The 14,287-nt window shown below is 36.4% G+C and overlaps 1 protein-coding gene across 6 annotated transcripts in view; it reads left to right on the top strand.

Annotated features, from left to right (window-relative positions):
* THADA (THADA armadillo repeat containing) overlaps positions 1 to 14,287 on the top strand; it is a 330,140-nt gene that overhangs the window by 65,420 nt on the left and 250,433 nt on the right. For all 6 annotated transcript variants that reach the window (XM_020878085.2, XM_070477517.1, XM_020878083.2 and 3 more), the window contains 2 exons: positions 407 to 516; positions 13,233 to 13,365. In XM_020878085.2, coding sequence (XP_020733744.2) covers positions 407 to 516; positions 13,233 to 13,365 — 243 coding nt within the window. The remainder of the gene's footprint in view (positions 1 to 406; positions 517 to 13,232; positions 13,366 to 14,287) is intronic.

Below are 14,287 nucleotides of genomic sequence, written 5' to 3'. Positions count from 1 at the left end.
CTGTTGGTACTGAATGATATGAGCTAACAGAGAAAACAGCAAGATCTCTGAAGCTGGCATAGGGAGGCAGGTCTAGCATAGCTGTTAAACCTTGGTCAACTCTGGAGCCAAATTGCCTAGGTTTATGCACTGTTTCTACCATCTACTTGCTGTGTGACCTTGAATAAGTTACTTGGTCTTTCTGGGCCTCATTTTTCCCCATTGTAAAGTGGAGATAATAATAATGCTTCTTTCATGGAATTATTGTGAGAATCAATTGTGATTGTGTCAAAATGCTTAAAATATTAACTCTTGCATAGTAGGCGCTAAACAGACATCTAGACCTGAGTTCTAAGTGGTTACTGATATAAATACACCTGTCAGTGTAAACTTAAGTTGAATATTTATTTTTGATTTTGTTTTGAAGGTAAAAGAAATAGGAGATTACTTTAAACAACACCTTTTACAGTCCAGGCACAGAGGAGCATTTGAACTGGCTTACACTGGCTTTGTGAAACTCACTGAAATCCTAAACAGGTAAAACAAAGCAAGTATCCCTTTGTGTACGTTTTAAAAAGACTACATGTACAAGCCATGCGCTTGAAGTAGAATTTAGCTGTCTTTTGATGTTTAAAAGAATAAGACTTAGTTGGCTTCAAAACTCTTGGAAGAAATTGTTTTCTTAGGTTTCACCGTATGATTTACTGCAGATGATGGAGTGAAATGTCCAAACCAAGTTGCTCCCTCATTGAAAGGTGATTTGACGCAAACTCAAAGATCTTACTAAAAATAGCTTTGAAGTTTAACATTTATTTTCATTGAATGAAATCACTGTTTTGTCTGAAAATTACTTGGCTTGTGGAATAAAATAAGCCCTCCAGTTTTTTTGGATTTGTGTGCATTACAGACAGAGAAACACTTAAGGATTTGTGTTTTTATTTGTAATTTTATCTTACAGAAAAATGTAAAAGAACAGTAAATAGGCCAAAAAATATAAAAGATTTTCCCACTTACTTGGAAAAATACTCAGGTAGATTTCATATATTTAGCCAAATGTTTTTTTTTACATTATAGGTGCTGGCTGATAATTTCATTCATTCATATAATAGATTTCCTCCAAAGAGCTTGTGAGGAAACCTTAAATTACTTAATGACTAAGTGTTCATGGCAAGTGTTCTCTAAATAAAGGTAGTATTTTCCAAGAAAACATTTCCATTGCCTGGAAACTTTTTGAAATGAAGCAGAGTTCTGCCAGCCATGTAGCCTCAGCAAACATTTTATTTTGGGCCCTTAAGACATTTACTCCTTGAATATTTTTGAAACATTTTTTCACATTCCTGGTAAAAACATTTATAAAACTTTTCGACAGTTATGGGCTGCACAGAATATCTTTAAATGATACATTTTTAAATGTCCCTGACATTAAACTGCTGATCTTGAAAATATTTTGTTATCTTTGTGACTCTTTCTTTCCAGTGTAGAGATGACTTAAGAATATTTTTTTCTCACAGCACAATCCACTTCACTTCCTTCAGATCAATTAGTAAATGTATGTATTGAACACTAGCTGTGTGTGTAGTCCTATGCTTGGTTTGGAGGCTGAGATACTTCTTTATGAGACAAACTTCCTGCTCTTAAAGAGCTTATGGTTTAGTTGGGGAAATAAGCAGGGATGAAATTCAAAATATTTAACAAATGGTATGTCATGGGCACTGACTGCTCAGAACAGACAGTGGCTGTAAGCACCCAGCATTGCTCTCTGTATGGATGTGTGTTAGCTGAATACAAGTCTGGAAAGTGAGACCAAGACACTTGAACAAGATGATCTAATATAATTGTCAAAATTTGGGTGAAATTTGCAAATCCTGTAGGAATAGCAGAGAGCAGAGAGAAAGCAACAGGGATAGGTTAGTAGGGCTTAATGGAGGAGGTCGAATTTGTGCTAACACACATGAGTAAGGTTTAAGTAGATAGGAGGAGAAAGGAGGAGACTTCATAAATAAATATTGAGAGGCTGTCATCAGCATGGCAGATTGTTAGGTGAGTAAGTGAGCCAGCCTGATTGTTGTGGTGGTGGTAGAGTTACTAGGCAATAACATCCCATTGAATAGAAAAAGCCTTATTAAGGATGCCTAGAAAGCAAGAGTCGCTATAGTAGGGATGGAAAGAGGCACTGAACATTTTTTTAGTCTGAAATAGATCTCAGGATGCATGTAGAATAGAGAAACAGCAATGGTCTATGACACAGGGTCTTAGTTCTGCTGGCAGTGAGGTTGTATAAAATTGAAACTCCTAAGCCTCTGATCTCTTTATAAAGTAAGGAAGAGAATATTTGCCCTATTGACAGAGCTCTCTGGTCTTTCTTATATGGATCAAGTAAAATAGATATTTATGAAGATCCTTTTATATTATAAAGTTTTGTACAAGTGTAAAACATTATGAGACTGAAGATGGTTATGGTGTTGGTACATCAAAGTAGTTTTTCAGTTGGAAGTGTTAGGTTAGGTAGAGTGTAGTGACAGATAGTAGTGAGGAGAGCCTGGCATCAGCTATTAATAATCTAGAGCAGAGGTGATACAAGCTTTGATGATGGCTCTAGGAGTGGAGGGAAAGAAGTGACATCTCAATTAATGTTTAGCCCCATGTAGTAACAACTCTACACATGACATTTTGAATGCTTAGAAGGGAAGCCGTGGACATCTCTTATTTTATGATTTTATGTGTCAAGAATTAGGGCAGTGCATACCTGAGTGATTCTTCTCCTTGGGGTATTTACTGAAATCAGTTGGTGGTATTCAGCTGACAGGTGAACTGGTCAGGAGGGTCCAAGACAGATTTGTTCACATTATGGCACCTTGGTGGGATAACTAAAAGATAGGGCCTCATTTGGACTGCATGTGGCCTTTCAGCATGGCAGTCGTAGGGTAGCTGAAATTCTTATATGGCAGCTGGCTTTCTCTAGAGAGCGATTTCCAAGAGAACCAGGAAGAAACTGCATGGTCCTTTCTGACCTGGCCTTGGAAGTCTCATAGCATTACTTCAGTTACATTGTTTTGGTTCTAAGTGAGTCTTAAAGCCAGTTGGATTCAAGGGGAGGGGCTTTAGACTTAAACTTTACCATTTGATGATAAAGTGGCAAGATCATATTGTAGAAATACATTTGGATGGGAGATACAGTGGTGGCCATCTTTGAAGAATGCAATCTGCCATGTGAAGCAAACAGAATGTGTGTAATGAAGATCCCCAGGGAGTCCATGACTGTTCCTGTGGTTTAATTCTTAGTGACCAGAAAAGTGGAATTGAGATTAACAAAGGCAAGGGGACTGAAAGAGGGGATTCATTTGATAAAGATGACTAAGTTTGTTTTGTATGTGTTTAGTGTGAGATGATGGTAGCATATCCTGGTGAAAATATTTGTCATAACTGGGAGATGGATTAGTGTGGGTGATATTACAGAAACGGAGATATCTTCTGAGCTGTCTTCATAAATATCATAGTATGATTGCAGTCTTTTGGGAAGAACTTAAAAAGAGAAAAAAAACAGAAGACCAGGGACAGAGGCTTTTCAACAACTGTATTGTGTAGTTGAAAGTACGATTGAAGGCATTCCAAATAAATGGAGTAGGAAGACAAGGCAAAGCCCAGTGCCTAGTATTGCAGCCACCCCTGATCTGCATTAAAGAACTCCTCATGGCTGTCACTGTTGGCTTTTAACCAACCTGTTATGAGTTCCCAACTATTGCTTCCAAACCAAGTGGTTCTTGATCCCTTTGGAGACATCTCAGATCTGCTGAACAGAATGTTTTACAGAGAACATCTTTGCAGTATGTGTGGCTTTATTTTTAAAAGAAAAATGTGTTTCTTTTGGATTCTTTGAAAGCTTTTAAGTTATAAAAAAGTTATTTAGGCATACAGCATTTTTAAAGTTTGCAGAAAGAAATCTGGACTTTCATGAAAATCCACTGAAATGGAGGCCAACTGCTGGCCACCTCTTGAACTACAGCTGTGTGAAGGAAGCAAGCACTTAAAGAGATTAATGGGTAAATAACCGAAGAGTTAAACATGAACCACATTGTTTGAATTGGTTTTTGAAAAGATTATTCAGAATGTCTTCAAATGTAAACTGACTTCACTATTAAACAATCATCTAAGAATAAATAGGAGTGGGAGACACTATTCTTTTTTCTGGGAATTTTTTGAAAGCAGCACTTGCACACACACACACACACTTAATATGTTGAGTTAATTTTCTCAGATTCTAAGAATCTGATATGTTATATGGTACTTTTGTTTAAAATTTGATGAAATATATATGTACTCTTTAAAAAAAATAATCACCTTCCTATGCATAATTCTCTGCTTAAGCATTTGATTAGTAGTTAAATGCATTAAAGTTACAACTGTAAATTCAGATTTCTAATGAAATTCATATATGCTTATTTATGTGCTATCATTTTAGTATTTCAGGTTATTCTTTCAAAGAAAATGAACAGAATCCTAAACTAGGGTGCCAAACCAGGGCATCTAGCTTTCATCTGTTCAACCAGAAATTAAAAGCTTAACTCTTAAGGGGATTAAATTGTTCTGTAGTTCAAAATCTAGAAGGAAGGTTCATGAGTACTTGATATTGTCTTGCTCTTCATTTTTTTGAATTGCTCTGCTTATTGAAATGTATCTTAATCCATGAATATTTACTGCAGTAATTACAATCAGTTTTACATAATTGGCCTGAAAAACCGAACTGCTGACATTTAGCGATTTTTGTTATAGAATGCTAGTGCTGACATGGACATCAACAATTATGGTGGACAGAAGTAATTTTTATATGTATTTCAACTTTCATGAGTTAATTATAACTACTACAATTCAACAGAAAACTTCTTATGTACCTTTGAAATATAATAATAAAAAATAATTTCACTCTACTGGAGACTGAAAGATCAAGTCTCTAAAGAATATGCAATTGAGCAAGAAATAAATGTAGAACATACTGTAGAGGTTTGAGGGAAAAGTCATTCAATGCTAAATTTAAAAAAAATATATATATATATAATCTTCTCTCAGCCTTATTTTCATCTCCTTTGGCAAATGTGTCTTAAGATACTTTTTATTTGAGTATCCTGATTTTTACTTGAAATATTAATAATTAAAAAAGAACAAATTAAGTGATCTTCCACTCTTGGAAGCCATATAAATACTTTATATAGGTTAAAAAAAATCCTTTAATTCTCCCATTTCTATAGTAGATTAGAAGGATTTGAGGAAAACTAGAATGTCTTAATGATTTTTTTTCTTTTTTCTTTATTTTTTAGAATGTTTTAATGTTTAAAGTCTAAATCTTTGTGTCTTTGACTTGTGATCCTTGAATTTCTATTTTTAAGTCTACTCCATAGTTGGGTAAAATATTACCTTCTTTCTGAAACTTTGAATACTCATTTTTTTTAAAGTTCTCATAATAATTCTCAATGATTTTAGACTCAGTAACAGAGGGATCTTGTTCTTAGTGAATAGCTTCTATCTCAGCTTTTTTAGTAAAATCTCAGAGTTAATATTAATTTTTTCCTTCTGATCTCAGGGAATGGTTATATTAAATAAGAAAACCAACAGTTTGTTACATCCATCTAACCACTCTTTTTTTAATCCACCGTATCTTGCCCTTCTCCCCATGGCTTGCTGACTGGTAATTCAATTTCTATTTGGTCATTGTTGTCATTGCCTGTGCCTGCAGCTGAGGCTTTACAGTAGCCCCTGATGTTTTAGCCTGCAGTAAACCTCAACAATATTTGATGGTGAAGAGGGAGGTTCAGATGGCTTCTGTTGATATGTAGCTTTCTCACTGGATCTCATTTGGGCAAATCGTTTTTCAGGCTTAAAATTTCTCCATGCTTCAAGGTTGTGTTTCCTTTTTTAAATGTGTATGTACATGCCCACAGCCTTCCTGCCCATCTGTCCCTGTTTAATTTAATTGAAATAATAAACATGAACCTTGAAATAATAAACAGTACTTGACTGAAGAATGAATGGAGTGGAGAATTGGAGAATTTAGCTTATGAAATAATAGGAGCTTGGAAAAATCTCTAATTTAGGAAAAATAACCCTACTGAAAAAGTCTGAGGAAATGAAGGTAACATTTCTCAATTAACGATCATTATATAACTAATCAGAACTTGACAAAAAATAGCTCTCTGTTACTGTCCTTAGGTGGATGGATAATCCATTGGAAAGCCACTCTGTAGTCAGGGGACCTGATTTATTGGCACAAAATAGTCTAATGACCAATTAGTTGGGTATACAGCATATGTAATTTGATTTCAGTCTGGGTTTTATGCTTATCTTAGAATCCTTACCCACTACCAGTGAGATAGCTTTGTGGATAGAAATTGGACTAATCTGTTTATGGAAGAATAATTTGCTTCAGTGATCTTCTCAAGACAACACAAAGACCTAAAAGGCAGCCATGGACTGGCCTGTTCATTTCTGTTACTTCTGGTAGAGACTCAAGCTATGAAAGTGTTAGCTACTCAGTCGTGTCCGACTCTGCGACTCGGGCTGTGGCACTTAGCATAGAAAAACCAAACCAAATCCAGATTCTCTTGCCTCTTCCCTGTCAGCCTTTTAATTTTTTTTCTTTTAATTTCTACTATTTCTTGACTGATAAACAGGAAAATAAAAAAGATCTGATTCCCTCCACATCCCCATCCTTAACCTCCGCCTCCCTCAGAGTGTAGAGGAAAGAATATCGAGGTGTAAGTTAGAGCTGAGTTCTACCTCCCAGCTCTGTTGACACTAGCAAAGCCATGAAAACCTCTCTAGGCTGCTGTGTCACCTTTGATAAAGGAAGAGAATTTAGCTTTCTAAGGCCTTTTTCAATTTCCATTGTACTCCTAGTACAATGCTGCTTACTAGTTTCTGATTGGGAAAGTCTGGGGATTTTGGGTATGAAAGATTGAGGGATGTTGGATACATTTTTAGTGAACTTCCTTCAGAAGTGGTAAACCAATCTCTTAGGAGTCTTTTGTGGATTAATAACATTTAGTGAGACTGGCTTATGAAGAACCTTGAATCCCTTGTAAGAAAGTTACAATTTTTATGATGTACTCAAAGATTAAAGACACTGTGTATTTTGCATTAATTTGACACTGGAGTGAAGTAAAACAAAAGACCTCAGACAAAGCGGATGTCAGCTGTTTTAGTGGAGAGGCACTAGCTAACCAAAGCAGGCTTGGAATTCCCCATGGCTGGGGCTGGTGAGCACCTGGGGCTGGCACAGACAGCCATGGACCGCTTTACTCAGCGACGTTTCCCTGGATCGTGTGATGAGGAACCAAAACAAACAACTAGCGTTTGTCGCATTGTTCTTGGGAGTCTTGCATGGTTCCATTTTTACCTCTCAGTTCCTTCATTATCACAAACAGCAACAACTCTGGAGTTTTGAAATCACTTCCTTGTGAAGTAAGCTTTCCTTGCTGGGGAGTAGACAGAAGCTTCATTGAATAGTCAGAAGTCTAGGTTGGGCTGTTGTTTTTTCTCGGCACAGCACAGTGGCTTCACCATTGAGGAGCCTTATGGGTTTTTTAGCCTTCTTTTCCACATCTAGTTTTTCAATTCTCTGCCTAATTGGAAGCACAGCTAATATGGGGTAGCTGGCACCAATGCTAATTGGTCTTTATTTATTCGTTCAGCAAACGATTTCCTGAACATCTCCTGTGTGCCTGTGTAGAGACACTCTGACCATTGAGAGTGTGATGTGGTAAGGCAGAGTTTCTCTGAACCGAGAGACAATTATTAGGGTCTAAATTTGAAACATTTATCACTGTAGAACTAAGAGAGGTATGTGAGGACCTGAATAAGGGACTGTAGCTTATGAGGCCATGATGAGGTGTTTTGGGGATTATCTAATGAGGAGCTTTGGGTACTTATATAATATACAGTCATTGTTCTCTCTCTTTGTAATAGTAATCCAGGCAATAGTGTCTCATTGAATTTCAAAGCATTTTTACAATGATTTTATTTTCATTCTTGGGCATTGAGAAATCAAGTGATTTGTTCATAGCCACACAACTAGTTGGGCTTCCCTTGTGACTCAGCTGGTAAAGAATCCACCTCAATGTGGGAGACCTGGGTTCAATCCCTGGGTTGGAAAGATCCCCTGGAGAAGGTATTTAACCTCAGTTACATACCACATTATACAAACCTGAACCCTCTATAGGTTTTGAACACTATCTTTGATTTTGTTCTTGAATATTGGGAAAAAATTCTCTCTTGGGGTAATATTTAGGTTACCAGATTTGATTTTGCTTGCAGATTTCAGTAGAAAGTATCTTCATATCAGTGCTTTGACCATGGGATGTGGAGATTTCTGAATGTGTTCATTCCTGTTTGAAGAAGCTAAGGAGGGGAATCACCTGTGGCTCTAACGGGCTTCTCTTGTGATTGGAAAGCACTTTTGTTTATACTTTGCTTCCCAGTTGCTATACCCTCTTAGTGTGTCAGCCTGGTTTTTTTTTTTTTTTACAATGGTGCACTTAATGGAGTTGGTAAGTCATAAGTTGTTCATTTATTCAGCAGATATTTGAGCCAACTATTGGGATGCCAGCCTTATTCTGTGTATGTGGGAATAAAGAAGTGAACAGGATAAAGTTTGTCCCTGATATCATAGAGTTTGTATTTTAAAGGACATCTAGATAATAATAAACTGTCAGATAACTTTTATGTGTTTTGGTGTGATAAAGTTTAGTATAAGGAAAAGTCTCTCTTTCTCCCTACACTAAAGTAAGCCAAGGCTCAGATGACAGCTTCCCAAGCAATGGGAATAGTTAATACAAAAGCATTTCGAGTAAAGAGTAGAATGGTATAAGATGAAGTTGAATGAGGCTGTTCAAATATGTAGAGCTTTGTGAGCCAGGATCTGGTGTTCCTTGGGTTTTTTAAAAAAATTATTGTTTGTAGATGTTTTCATTCAGGTGATGATGGTGATGACTGATGATGCTGAGCTTGAGTCAGTACTTATCATTTACTATATATTAAGGTTAGGGACAGGCTTCCCTGATAACTCAGTTGGTAAAGAATCCGCCTGCAGTGCAGGTAGACCCCAGTTGGATTCCTGGGTCGGGAAGATCCTCTGGAGAAGGGATAGGCTACTCACTCCAGTATTCTGGCCTAGAGAATTCCATGGACTGTATAGTCATGGGGTCGCAAAGAGTCAGACATGACTGAGCAACTTTCACTTTCAAGGTTAGGGACTCATCCTTGTTTTATTCCCAGACAGACTTATTTCTCTGCCTTATTTAAAATTATCTAAACAATTAGCAAATGAAAAATGAGGAACCATGGTAAGGTAAAAGTTTATTAACAATCAGTAAATAAATAGCTTTGTTTTTATTGATGTTTGCTTTTCTGTACTCAGTAGCTTACTTATTTGAATGAATACTTATTACTTATTTGAATGAATTTTCATTTGGAGTTGCTCTTAAACCTGACAAAATGAAAGTGTGTTTATGGGAAAGGGAAAGGATTTACTTCCTTCTTGTGCTGGGAAAAAAAAAAACCCTTTGTGATAATAGCTTGGTAGGTTATTGTTTTAGGAAAAGAAGATAATTGGTAGAGGCTTAACTTTTACTCAGTTGAGGTTTTACTTAACTGATTGCCTGGCAATTGAATTTTGATAATTTTCTGGGAATTTTGCTTCATATTTTGGCCTTAAGTGTATTTCATATTTAAAATGTGAAATTAATTGCTTCTGTTTGAAGGTGAAGTAATTTGTTTAGGCAAGCAGTGAGTCATTCAGTTAATTTAAGAAAATGGTTTATTAACGGTAATGTATGTCCCCAGTTGTCTAAAGGAGTTAGAATACCTTCAAAATGAGTAAGACACAGTTTACCTCAAGTCAGTCACAAGTAGCTTATCTGCTGAGTGGATTTCTTGCAGGCAATTTTGATTCTCCAGCTGGCTTTCTTTCCATGTCACCAGTTTGTTTCAAAACTATTTTAAGCCCTACTCTAATGGTGGATATTCAGGGATTGAAATGAATCTGGAAGATAACCTGACTAGTCAAAATATGACTAAGAAGGCATCCTTAAAAACAGTGTACTCTGGTAATGCATTCTAGGGCTTCCCAGTGACTCAGTGATAAAGAATCCACCTGCTAGTGCAGGAGATGTGGGTTCGATCCCTGGGCCTGGAAGATCCCCTGGAGAAGGAAACAGCAACCCAACTCCAGTGTTCTTGCCTGGGAAATCCCATGGAAAGAGGAGCCCGGCGGGCTACAATCCATGGGGTTGCAAAGAGTCAGACACAACTGAGCAAATAAACAACAACAACAGCAATGCATTCTGAATCCAAAGGAACCTGCTTTCTAGATTGAGTGTAATTTGGAATTTGTATTCTACTTCTCCCTTCCTAGGGCATAGCATTGTGCCAAGCAGATCTTTTTGATCTTAATAGACCTTTCTTTTTTCAAGTGAATGAATGAAACCTACTGAAGGAAATAATGAGAGAGTTGATAATATCTCTCTCATGAACCAGATTGAGCCAAATATGTGTCTGAGCATTTAGGGCAGGCACCTGGTGCTAGCTCAGGGAGGCCCCGGAGAAGCTCATTGACAGCGTTGAGGAGGGGGCATTACTGACCTAGTATTTGTTGTGCTAGTATTTCAGTGCCCTTGATAGAAAAATAAGGAAATAGGAAAATACCCCTCATCTCCTGCAGTTCCTTTTCCCCCTTGTGTTTTTCTTACTTTAGTGAATTCCTACAGGAATACTTAAACTTCATCTGAAGCTTTACCTGTAAGCCAGTCCTACACTGCCAGTGGTCTTGTGGTGGGGAAGAAAATACGGGCCAATGAAATCCACAGAGAACCTTAGATCAAGTAGTCTTTCCTTTTTTCATCTCTGTGACCCCAGCTTTTAATCTTGGCTGGTAAGATCACAAAAAGATGTCTTTGCTTTAATTCTCTCTTTTTTTTTCCGCCTCTGCTCACCCATTGTGTGTAAGTTAACCCAGATATACTTAAAAGACAATGAAGAATGAGCCAAAAAAGGCAAGAAGCCATAACTGGATCATTAGCACTTAAATTTAACAGCTCCTAGGGATTTGGGTTTCATCTTTTGACTGGGCAACTGTGTGAGGATTATACCAAGTTGACAATGTTAGTAGTAAACTAAAGATATTTTCCTGTGAAACAGATGCTTTCATCATAATTTGTAAAGATATTAATACAAACCCAGTGATCAGAAAGTAACTTCAATAATGTAAGTAACGTGTGGATTATTTTTATTAGTAAAAATCCAAACATATAAATGGATTTCTTATGAAAACTTCCAAACATATAAATTATAAACATATAAAACATTAAAATTTCAAACATACACACACACATATGTGTCTGTGTGTATGTGTATATATATATATATATATATATATAGAGAGAGAGAGAGAGAGAGAGAGAGAGAGAAAGGATAATGTAATGAAAAACCTTTATCCATCATCCAGATTTAACAGTTACCAGAGTTTTGTTACACATGCTTCATCTATCCCTCTCATTGTCCTTGGCTAAAGTTTTACAAAGTATATCCCTAAAATGTTTTTACTCCTATGCACTTTAGTATGTATCTCTCAAAAATACAGGCACTTTCTTCCACATTCACAGTGCCATTGGCACATCCTATAAATAATTCCATGGGATCATATAATATTTAATATATATGTAACTGTCTGTATTATTTGAAAGTATCCTTTTTTTCATTTGTTTTTCTCAAGTTGGAATCTGAACAAGGTTCCTACTTTGAGTTTGGTCGTTCTGCCTTGAGTCTCTGCTAATCTTGTGATTTAGACTGTTGATGGCTGGTTTTTGTGGCTGAGGGAGCCAAGTGGGGAGAAGCAGGAATGAGTAGTGGATTTTAAGCCAGGCTAAAAGGAAAAACCTTTAAAAATCACAGAGCCTGCTGGGAATAGGGAGATTGGTTGTAACATCTGTGGCTGAAATAATGTTTTTCAGGCCCATGTGAAACTTTAAAAAATGCCTCCTTTCAAAGCAGTTGTATTTATGTATATTTTGTTCTGTGCAAGACATAACTAAATTTGAGTTGCTATTTGGAATGTTAGAAACTGAAGTTGTCAGTCTTAAACCAAACTAAAATAGTGAGAAAAAGTCCCCACCAGAGACTAACCCAACATTGTATATCACTATATTTCAATTTAAAAAAAAAGCACACAAAAAACCACATGTTTTTAAGAGCTCTAATTCTCTTTACAAATTAGAAATCAGCTACCTTTCTACAGATTGTCTTCTTCAATTCAAAAAAGAGAAGAGTATTTTTCCTTTGGACTTTATCTCTTTATTTTTGTATTGATTTTTAAAAAATCCAATTATGATCCTCCTAAAATAATTGTCTATCTACCATTAAATATGCTGTTTCTTAGGATAATGTTATATAATTGCATATTAGGGCATAGCCTGGTAGAGGAAATGGCAACCCACTCCAATATTCTTGCCTGAAGTAATCTATGGACAGAGAAGCCTGGCGGGCTAAAGTCCATGGGGTCACAAGAGTTACAAGGGGTCACATGGGGTCAGAAGACTTAGTGACTAAACCACCACCACCAAACCACCACATTAGGGCATTTGTTGAAAAAAAAAAATTGCATTCTAAAATAACAGTTAACATAGTAGAGCAGAATCTCACTAAGAGTAATGTCCAAATAACTTCACAATGTTTAAGACTCTTTCTAAACAACTTTCTTTATTAATTCTACATAGGATCTGGATGAAAATTTAATTTGTAATAGACTACACTTGGAGAAACCAAAGAGTTATTTACTAAAATATAGTTTCAAAAATAGGTTTTATTTGAATATGTATAGTTTCTATAACTGCAGATTATGAACTATAATAAACTATAAGGTTATGTTCTCCTCACTGAAAGTATTGAATATAGAACATTGGTGAGTCCTTGGTTAACCTTCAGAACATTTTGGATGTGGGTTCAAGCTCAGATATTAAAGCTCATTTGCAGATAAGACACATGCTGTGTGTGTTTTTGTAAGAAATAGAACCTGTCACAGCTTCAAATCCTAAGACCCATCATAAAAAAGAAAGTAGGTGAAAAGTAGAAAGTGAGACACTTTTAATTTCCCTCGTTCCGAATGCCAGGATTTTGTTCTTTCCTAACAGTGTTAATGTGTGTCAATAATTTGTGCTTTTACCTTTTGGTACCTGATAATTCCAGATGTTTGCTTTACATATGCCTCTTAGGTGCCCTAATGTGAGTCTGCAAAAGCTACCGGAAGAGTGGTTATTGAATGTTTTAGAGGAAATTAAATGCTGTGATCCTTCGTCTAAACTCTGTGCTACAAGACGCAGTGCTGGAATTCCTTTCTACATACAGGTATTATGCTCACCTGCAGGATCATAGCTGGGGGTTTTGTTTGTTTTTGGTTTTTCAATAATAACCCCCCTGACCCATGAGTGATTGTATTGCACAAGGGACATTTCTGTCTTTTCTATAGTTCATTTCACAAATACTTTATTATAATGTGTGGCTGTTGTGTTCCTATGACAGATCTCTTCTTGGAACAAACCCTCTAAGAGGTCAGTCTTATAACATGAACAGAGAGTGGTAGAGATTTCTGCCTGTGTGTGAAGTACGAAGACATCACTGTGGTGCATTCATTCCTCACTTCCAGCAAGTGCACATGCTACCTTTTTTTCAATTAGAAAAAGTATTCTTCCTCTCTTTTCAAAGACTCTGTAGGCAACCAGTGTTAAAAGTTTCTTTTGAATCCTTGCACAAATATCCATGCATAAAATAATCCTAATCCTAATAGTAGCTTTTATAAGTGGTTATTTCACATATGTTATCTCATTTAATCCTTTCTCAAGCCCTACAAGATAGGTCCTATTATCATTCATATATTGGGCCATAGAAAAGTTAGGTAAGTGACTTGCCAGTGGCCATACAGATAGTAAAAGCAGAACTAAGACTTGAGCTGAGCCCAGGCACCCTGCCTCCTGAACAGCTGTTTTTTGAGAGAGAGAGTGTGTGTGCATGCATTTTCTTTTTTATCACCGATGAAAGCATACGCCACACATTGTTTTGCCCCTTGCTTTTTTTTACTTAACATTATACCTTAAAGATTGCTCCATATCAGCATGTTCAGATATTGCTAATTGATAGGAAGATAATTTCCACAGTGTTGAAATTAAGAGGCCATCACCTTTATGAATCCAAAGAATAAAAAACTAAGTCCTCACAATACTAAATCAGACCCGACCTGCAAGATCTTTCTTTAATATTCAGGAAGATAAAA

This window comes from Odocoileus virginianus, chromosome 2 (assembly GCF_023699985.2).
Source record: "Odocoileus virginianus isolate 20LAN1187 ecotype Illinois chromosome 2, Ovbor_1.2, whole genome shotgun sequence".
Lineage (NCBI taxonomy): Eukaryota > Metazoa > Chordata > Mammalia > Artiodactyla > Cervidae > Odocoileus > Odocoileus virginianus.
This window is presented reverse-complemented; position numbering and strand designations above follow the sequence as displayed.